Source organism: Cucurbita maxima, unplaced genomic scaffold (genome assembly GCF_002738345.1).
Source record: "Cucurbita maxima cultivar Rimu unplaced genomic scaffold, Cmax_1.0 Cma_Scf00033, whole genome shotgun sequence".
NCBI lineage: Eukaryota > Viridiplantae > Streptophyta > Magnoliopsida > Cucurbitales > Cucurbitaceae > Cucurbita > Cucurbita maxima.
The window spans coordinates 1720233-1729572 of record NW_019272049.1 but is presented as its reverse complement, the minus strand read 5'-3'; the positions used below and the strand labels follow the sequence as shown (position 1 = coordinate 1729572).

General features: G+C 37.7%; 1 protein-coding gene across 1 annotated transcript; it reads right to left on the bottom strand.

Moving 5' to 3' along the window:
* Positions 1 to 2257: 2257 nt before the first annotated feature.
* LOC111467172 (receptor protein kinase-like protein ZAR1) lies at positions 2258 to 7163 on the bottom strand. Its single transcript, XM_023111971.1, has 2 exons — positions 5738 to 7163; positions 2258 to 3149 (listed from the first exon to the last, which is right to left on the bottom strand). Exons 1-2 carry the CDS (start codon positions 7056 to 7058, stop codon positions 2509 to 2511), a joined length of 1962 nt encoding a protein of 653 aa, XP_022967739.1. The 5' UTR covers positions 7059 to 7163; the 3' UTR covers positions 2258 to 2508.
* Positions 7164 to 9340: the final 2177 nt, after the last annotated feature.

Sequence of the window (9340 nt, the reverse complement as noted above, 5' to 3'; positions counted from 1 at the left end):
TGGCCTTCAACGTGTAAAATTAGCGTTCAAAATGGATATGCATTTACGAAATTCGGTGTCATTTTGAGTCCGCCCCGCTCATCAAACTCACCGTCAGGTCACCAGAAATATTTTTAGCCTCTCTTTTAGTTTCATTTCCGGTAAGAAATATTATCTGACATTGTATACAACTTTTAAAATAGAGCAAAGTTGGAGTGTTTATATGACTCGATCTCGACCCATCTAAAATGTCTTGGACTATCTAACCCAAACCATAATAGTAGAATTGGGTTAGATTTTTTTCGTGTGGGTTATGTTGAATTTTTGAAAAACTAAAAATATATGGGTCACCTCTCAATTTGACATTTATTTGGTTGGATTAATCCGAACAACTCGAAACTAGATTTACAATCCACCCCAACTCTACCTTACTTCTAAGATTATCATGAAAATTAAAAATATTTGATCTTAATAACCGATATTAGTGATACATTGTGACGGGAGAAAAAAAGCAATTAAGAAAAGGACAATCACACAATTCAACCAAACTAGAGTTGGGTTGAGTTGTGAACTTTATTTGAGTTGTTTGGGTCACCAAGCTCGTAGCTCGTACGGTAACAAATTTTAATAAGGTTTCATATGGATTTAGAGTGTCATTCGAGAAGGATTGGAAAGGAAAAACAAATTCTAAAGGGCAAAAATGACATTTTTTAAATTTTAAGAAAATTTGACGATTTTTAATTAATTATAGAGGAGTGTAAGGGTGCTCGATAATGGAAGGACCAAAAAAAGGTAGAGATTTTTTTTAAAAATTAATAACAAAAACATTTTAAAAAATAGCAAATGACCAAAATACCCTTAAAATTTAAAAATAATTATGTTTTTTTGCACTTAATCCCAAATTAATTAATGGATGTTTGATATGTTTTAGAATTAACACATTTATCTTTATAAAAAAAATTCAAAAAATTCTAATTTTTAATATTATTTTTTAAAATTCATGAATATTTTTTAAATTTATATTTACATTAAAAAAATTAAAATGTTTTTGAAATTTTTAAAAGAATTTAAAGGTATTAATGAAATTTTTGAAAATTAAAAGGTATTTATTTTTAAGATAAAGTATAAACGATTTTCCTCCAGATGGTTTTTTTTTAGTTTTAAGATTTTAAAGGAGGAAAAACAGAGAAGCAATGAGACCGATAGGTTCAGGGGCAGGGTAGAATACAAGGACAGCTAGACCAGTGAGCTATTACGCTTTCTTCAAAGAATGGCTGCTTCATCAGTCAAATCCCTATCAATAATAGGCCGGAAGGAATGGTGGGGTGGAGTGGACAGTACTCATTATGGAATGGATCAACAACATTGCCAAGAAAGACAAACAAAAGGAAAGAAAGGGGAGAACTGTATTACTGAAACTTTTGAAAATTAATAGTGTTTTTTAGACAAAGTGTAAAGTTAGAGAATAATTTTTAATTTAGCTAAAGTTGTTCCAATGATTGGTATAATTTTCCTTCTCATCGACTATTTAAAACGAGTCAGTTCCAAAAAAAACTTCATTTCTCGTTACGGGAAGAAACAACAGATCCACGAGAGAAGAAAAAAGAGAAAGTGAGAATGCAAAAGAGAACGAAAAAGAAAGGAAATTGTAAATTATAAAAAATTTCAACGGGATAAAAAAAAATCAATCTTTTCGTTCATGTTTGTTAAAAGTGAGGAATAATCGATTAGTTTTCTAGCATCCGATGTTATAGACTTGAAGATTTTTTTCTAAGACAAATTCATCGTTTTTCGCTCGTCGAAAAGGAATCCTATGACCTTTTCTTGTGGTCACTTTTTAGTACCTTGACTCATCAAAGTTCTATAAACTATATTATAATCTACGAGGGTCCGTTGCACAATCACACTTTTGCAGTAGCGGAAAAGTGTTGTGCGACACTGGTTCTAACCCAAGGAAATTCAGACTTCACAAACAATATTGGTGAATGCTCGAGCCTTGAGTCATGTTCAAAAGAAACCTTTTGAAAAATATGACCGAGGAAATAGTTAAAAACAATTGTAAAGAAGATAGTGTTATAAGCTAAAAGCGAACCAGCAACAACTTTGATAGCATATAACCTAAGTAGGAAGAATTGACAACTAGTCTCATTCAATTAGAGTACATTTTGAGTCATTTTAGCCCTAGTGGGTATAGACATGATTTTGGTGACCGGTCATATACTCCTACTATATTGACACAATAATAATAGTAAAAGTATATCTAACATGAAAGCAGGTAGGAGTTTGGAACGGGCATGCAACTACAAGCAATACGTCATGGACGAGCATAGTCAAGACATCCGACATGTAGAGCTACGAACAACATGTTTTCGACAAACATGACCGTGACACCCACCACGATTGTTGTTTTGATTAACTTTGGGTTCATCCAAATAATGGCACAACTCTTAGGATTGTTGTTAGCCTAATTCATCACATATCTCACACCTACCTACCCAATCTGAAAACAATGTTACAACATACTACTTTTCACTGAGATTTAATTCGATCGAGACACTCCGACACCATTCTCATTCTCGGACGCAGCTCGGGATCAAGCTCGGTGCAATTCAGTGCAATATGAAACGTCGAAACGACTTGTTTCTTAGCATAAATCTCAGGCACAAGTGTAGGGTCGATAACATCAGTCAATGGCCGCTCTTCTTGAAACGCCTTTCTCACGAAACATTCCAACCCCTTCCCATCATTTTCCGATACGACATCGGCCAATCTACCGCTCAAAAGTTCAAGAATCACGATCCCGAACGAGTACACGTCGCATTTCTGCGTGTACTTCCCTCCAAACTCCCGAACCTCTGGCGCCAAGTACATAGCCGAGGGACTCGAAATGCTTGACCCCATGATTGAGCTTATCATGTTCTGGTTTGAGCTCAACTTCTTGGAGGAGGTTGGAGTGAACTTAGGTGCTCCTTGGCCGAGACGACCAAGTCCAAAACCTGAAATGTAAGGCTCGAAATCGTCGTCGAGAAGGATTTTTGTAGATTTTATGTTTCCATGTACGTATTTTCGAGCACCGAATTCATGAATGTGGGCCAAACCCCTTGCAGCTCCTTGAGCAATTTTTAACCTTGCAGACCATGGCAGAGGTGACAAAGAACTCGACAGACTTCCTGCAATATACATCACGAGATCGTCACCAATTCCGAAAGGAAATACGAGTCGATAAGTTACACTGACATTAGAACGTGTCATAAACGAAAGTATAGATCTCAAGATCCTTTCACATTCTGCATAAGAATAAAATATGGGAAGTAAAAGTCCAAAACATCGTCACAGGATATGAGAACAGAGAGCATATAATATGACAAACCACAAACAGTGCTTTCTAAGATAAATCATTAATCACTATGTACTTGAAAGTTACTTCAAACTTACTCCAACAGCCAAATAAATAGAGGGAAGAGACGAAAAATGTAATAATCTAAGTCCACTGCTACTAAATATTGCCTGTTTTGACCCACTATGTATCACTGTTAGCCTCACAATTTTTAAAATGTGTATGTTAGGGAGAGGTTTTCACACTCTTATAAGGAGTGCTTCGTTCTCCTCTCCACCTGATGTGAGCTTCTACAATCCACTCCATTTAGAGGCTTAACGTCCTTGTTAGCATACCGCTCGGTGTCTGGCTCTGATACCATTTGTAACCGCCCAAGCCCACCGCTAGCAGATATTGTCCGCTTTGGCTTGTTACGTATTACCGTCAGCTTCACAATTTTTAAAACGCGTCTGTTAAGAAGAGGTTTCTGCACCATTATAAGAAATGATTCGTTTCCCTCTCCAACTGATGTGGGATCTCACAATCCACCCCCCTATGGCCCAGCATCCTCGCTGGCACACTGCCCAGTGTTTGGTTCTAATACCATTTATAACTGCCCAACCCCACCACTAACAGATATTGTCTACTTTAGCTCGTTACATATCACTGTCAACTTCATGATTTTTAAAACGTGTATGTTAGGGAGAGGTTTTCACACCCTTATAAGGAAGGCTTCGTTCCCCTATCCAACTGATGTGAGATCTCACAATCCACCCCTGGGGCCAACGTCCTCACTGACACATTGCCCAGTGTTTGGCTCTGATATCATTTATAACAGCTCAACCCACCACTAACAAATATTGTCCATTTTTTTGCCATTCTTTAAAACGCATCTACTAGGGAGAGGCTTCCACACCCTTTTAAGGAAATCTTTATTCCTCTCTCCGACTGCTACCCTCTTGGGACCCAGCACTCTCGCAAGATAAACTGCCCAATATCTGGCTCTGATACCATTTGTAACAGCTCAAATCCACCTCTGGCAAATATTGTCCATTTTCACTCGTTACGTATCACCTTCAGCCTCGCATCTGTTAAGGAGAGATTTTCATATCCTTATAATAAATGCTTCAATTTCTTCTCCAACGAACGTGGGATCTCATAATAAATATCATATACCTAACATATGGCTATCCTATTGATTAAGACCTATTAATAATGGGGTTTGACAGAGAGAAAGAAACAAAGAGGACCACATAAAATTCATGGCACCTGCACTGCATGCTTCAAAATATTAGGGATATAAAGTTCCAATAAAGACAAAGAATGACCAGCAGTGCCATCTTGTGAAGGATCAAAGATGCCCCAACATTAAAAACTCCAACTTAATTCACAACCAACCAAACCAAATAGATTCGTATCAATCGTTCAATGTCTTATTAGACATAAACTTTAATTTTATGTCTAATAGATTCGCTAATTTTAAACGAGTATCAAATATGTTCATGAACATACTATCCACGGACATAAAGTTTAAGAACTTATTAGACAACACTGTGGCATGACGTTAGGACAATCTATGAGTAACTTAATACAAAAATTAACACAAAGAAGACAAAAGCCAATAATTAAGCCAACAAATGTGGGGAGAGAAATAAGTCCACTTACCTAGGTTAGGCTTTTGTTTTGTAAGTATCTAGTCAACCTTACATGTTAAAATGATTCCATGATAGAATTCATTTTCCAAGATTCAATCTATGGCCCATTACTTTTTCAATTAATGAGACAACTTTCATTTTCTAACCTTTTCTTCCGTTCGTAGAGATGTCTATAGGACGGGATGGTCAAGACGGGAGCTTCACCTATCCCCGGTTTCATTTTCTATCCCCGTGAAATTACCCATTTGTTTTTGTAGGGATAAGTTCCTTTTACCCGTATATTAATCTTTTTAAAAAATATAGTTGTTTTGAAGTTTTTATTTTTCAATATAATCCTAATAAACGGATATCATAAATAAATATATATATATATATATAAAAGATCTCAGAAGTATATATAAGTGTGTTGAAAATATATTTATATTAAGCGGAGTCGGACCGGGACGAAGAATATAATCCCGTCCTTGGTCCCATTTGTCTAATGGAGAAAAAATATTCTCCATTCCCTACTCCATTCTCCGTCTAAATGGGAAATCCCGGGCAAATGGACATCTCCGAGCTAGCATGTCTGACTCTGATACGTATCAGACGGACCCTCTAACACTTATTAGACACTCATCGAATACTTGTTACCACAATATATATATATATATATGTTATACTCTAATTATACAAAATAAATATAGGCCTAATGCTAGACACACATTAAATACTCGTTAAAGGGTAAACTTGGAATTTTTAAAACTTAATTTAGTAAAAAGAAAGTAAAAATTTAGAGTAATTTTACCATGTAGCGCGGTGTGCAAGCTCCCATTCTTGATGAAATCAGTGACGAGGAGTTTCTCATCAGCTGCATAGTAATAGGCTCTCAACCGTACGATGTTGGGATGCTGGACCCTACCAATGGACTCGATCTCATATTCGAAATCCTTTAACGTCAACGTGGCATCACCATCGTTAAGTCTCCTTACAGCTACAATACTCGCGCCCGCACTAGATCCTCGCCCCGCCACTACCTTGTACACTATCCCACTCCTACTCTTCCCCACCACGTAAGCCGATGCCCTCAACAAATCCTCTAATTCCAAATTCATCCCTTCATCCATCACTACGAATTTACCATCTTGCCCTTCCGACTCCCCCAAACTCTCCCTCTCCGGACTCCCCTTTCCCGATTTGCCCTCCTCTGCCCTACCCTCTACACCTTTCCTCCGGAACCACCACACCGTCAGCGACACCACCCCCACCACCGCGAATATCGACGACACCACCGCCACCATACCCGACCCAGCGACACCACCTCCGGCATTCTCTCTCCCGCCGCCGTACCCCGGGAAGTTCCCGTTTACAGACTTGGGATTCTGTGGATTCTCGGGGAAAACATTCGGGTTCTGAGCTTCTGGACATGGCGTCTGTAACGGAAACCCACATAGACTCGGGTTGTCGGAAAACGCCGTCGGACCTTGATTCAAAAGCGAACCCACCTGAGGGATTTTCCCGGTGAGATTATTGTGACGGACATCGAGGTTCACAATCAAAGGGAGGTTACCAAACGATGACGGAACCTCGCCGGAGAATTGATTGTAGGACAAATTGAGAGTTCCGACGAGTTCTGTTAACTCGGTGAGGCGATTGGGGAGAGAGCCATTGAGGAAATTAGAGGACAAATCGAGATGGCGAAGCTTCCTCAGGTCACCGATTTGATCGGAAAGCGAACCGGAGAGGGAGTTGTGGGAAAGGTCAAGAACGACAAGATTCGTGGCGTTGAAGAGATGAGAAGGGATCGGCTTAGAGAAATTGTTGAATGCGAGAGAGAGGCGGCGGAGGGAATCGAGAAGGCCGATTTCAGATGGGATGTAGCCGGTGAGGGCTTTGTTGGGGAGGGAGAGCTGAGTGACACGGTCGCGAGTGCAGACGATTCCCGGCCAGTGACATGGGGTGGAGTCGAACTCGGACCAGGACTCGAGGACGTGAGATGGGTCGGTTTCAATGGCGGCTTTGAGGGCGAGGAGGGAGAGGCCGTCGGAGTTGAGAGAAGAAGTAAAAGAAAGGGTCAAGGAGAAGAAGAAGAAGAAGATAAGTGGGAAGGAGGAGGGGAATGGGGGCATTTTGGTGATTTAATAAAAGGGTTAGATTAGGGGTTGGGATTCCGCCATTGTTGAGGAGCTTGGGAGAGGGAGGATTTGAATTTGGAAGAGAAGTGTAGAAGAAGAACCCACTAATCCCAATAAAGCGAAATCAAAAGGGTTATTTATTGCTATTCATTTCTCTCTCTCTCTCTATTATGAAATTCAAAATGTTTTTCATTTTAATTTCATTTCCATATTTGGGAAAATGTGTGTATTTTTCTTAAACCTTCCAAATAAAATTATATAAACAATCTATGAACCCGAATGGTTTGGATTTGATTCGGTTTTGTGAGATCTCACATTAGTTGGAGTAGAGAATAAAACATTCCTTACCGGGTGTAGAATCCTGTCTTTGGTAGATGTGTTTTAAAACTGTGAGACTTACGACAATACGTAACGGACAAAAGCGGATAATATCTACTCGTGGTGAGTTTAGACTGTTACAAATGGTACATAATTAATCGCCCGACAATGCGTGAGCGAGAACATCCAACCCTCTTGTTGACCCCTAATTGTGAACTAATGGAAATATGAGGTCGTATTGCCAACCAAACTATTTGACGTTTATAAACGAAGTTAGTGATGTAGAGCCGTTTCTCTCATTATATATTTTCTTTTTGTTGCTTGACATTGAAGGATCGTAATCATAATTTCATTTTTATAAATAAAATAAAGGAAGTAATTATATAAAAATGCATTTGGTTTAATGTGTACCCTAATTATTTGAAATATGTTGTCACGTGATTTGTTCAAATAAGCTTGGTTTAATAATTATAGGAAATAGGAGGTCGTCTTGTCAATAATATTTTGTCCCAATCCACCCCTTTATTCATTCGGGGCTCAACGTCTCTACTGGCACATTGTCTCGTGTCCACCTCCCTTGGGCTCAGCCTTCTCGCTGGCACATTGCTCAGTGTTTAGCTCTTATACCATTTGTAACGGCTCAAGCCCACTGCTACCAGATATTGTCATTTCTCGACTTTTCCCTTTAGGCTTCCCCTCAAGGTTTTAAAAACGCGTCTGTTAGAAAGTATTGTGACTCAAGTAACTCGAATAGAGTTTATGAGTTGGGTTGTCGGGTAGTTCATTTTTTTTAATTATAAAAAAAAAACATACTTATCTACGATACACATATTAATATCTAAAATCATATAAAACTCAAATATCATACCTTCACAAGTCATAATGTATCACTAACATCGATTACAGACTTCAAATATTCTTAATTGTCATAATAATCATAAAGTATGGTAGGGGTAAGTTGAGTTGTAACTCTATTTTTGGAGTTGGTTGGATTAACCCAACCAAAAAAATGAACCCGTGAACCAACTCAATTTTTTAGGTTTCTAAAAGTTCGACCCAACCTAAACTAAAAAAATAAAATCTAACTTCCTTTATTAGATGAACACGACTCTCCACAATGGTATGATATTGTCCACTTTGAGCATAAGCTCTCGTGGTTTTGCTTTGGGCTTCCCCAAAAGGTCTCATAACAATGGAGAGAGTATTCTTTGTTTATAAACTCAAGATCATTCCATAAATTAGTCGATATAAGACTTCCATCATCCAACACCTTCCCTCGAACAAACTACTCCTCCCCTTAATCGAGGCTAGACTCTTTTGAAGTCTTAGTCATTTTTTACTGCCTTCGAGGAGGCTCGACTCCTTTTTCTTTTGGAGTCCTTTGTTCGATATTTGAGGATTTACCAAGCTATTGACACGACTAAGTTTAGGGCATGATATCTGACTTTTATGTTTTTGATTGAGTAATCCAAATTGATCGGGTTCACGAGTCCTATAAACACTCTTATAAAAAAAACTTAATAAAATTATTTAAAAAAATTAGATTGGAAGGTAAACTCTAGAGACAAATAATTTAAAAAGGTAATAAAGTAGTTGACCGGAAATTTTAAAAAAAAATGATATAATAGAATATTAAATATATTTGCAGTCATTATAATTATTTTGAATGTTGTAAAAAATTAAAAAATTTCAAAATACTTTTTGAAAAATTTAAGATATAAAATTTAAAATATTTTTTAAAAATATTTGAAAAGTGATCTCATTTTATTTACTTTTTTTACCCCATAAAAATAGGCCATTTTTTTTTTTTATAATTTTTTAAAATGCATTTTAGGTTATAGGTATTAATAATTTAACAACTCAATCTAATCGAACCATCTTACGGGTTTGTACGATGTGTGTGGGTATGCAATGTGGTGGCTACAAGGGGCAACGCAATGTGGGCACAAGCATGTAAT

What these genes read in the sequence shown, in the direction of transcription:
- LOC111467172 (XM_023111971.1), bottom strand. Translation starts at nt 7,058, where the DNA reads ATGCCCCCATTCCCCTCCTCCTTCCCACTTATCTTCTTCTTCTTCTTC. An exon ending in CTTGCACACCGCGCTACATG is followed by an intron (nt 3,150 to 5,737) that starts GTAAAATTACTC and finishes TGTATATTGCAG; the next exon opens with GAAGTCTGTCGAGTTCTTTG.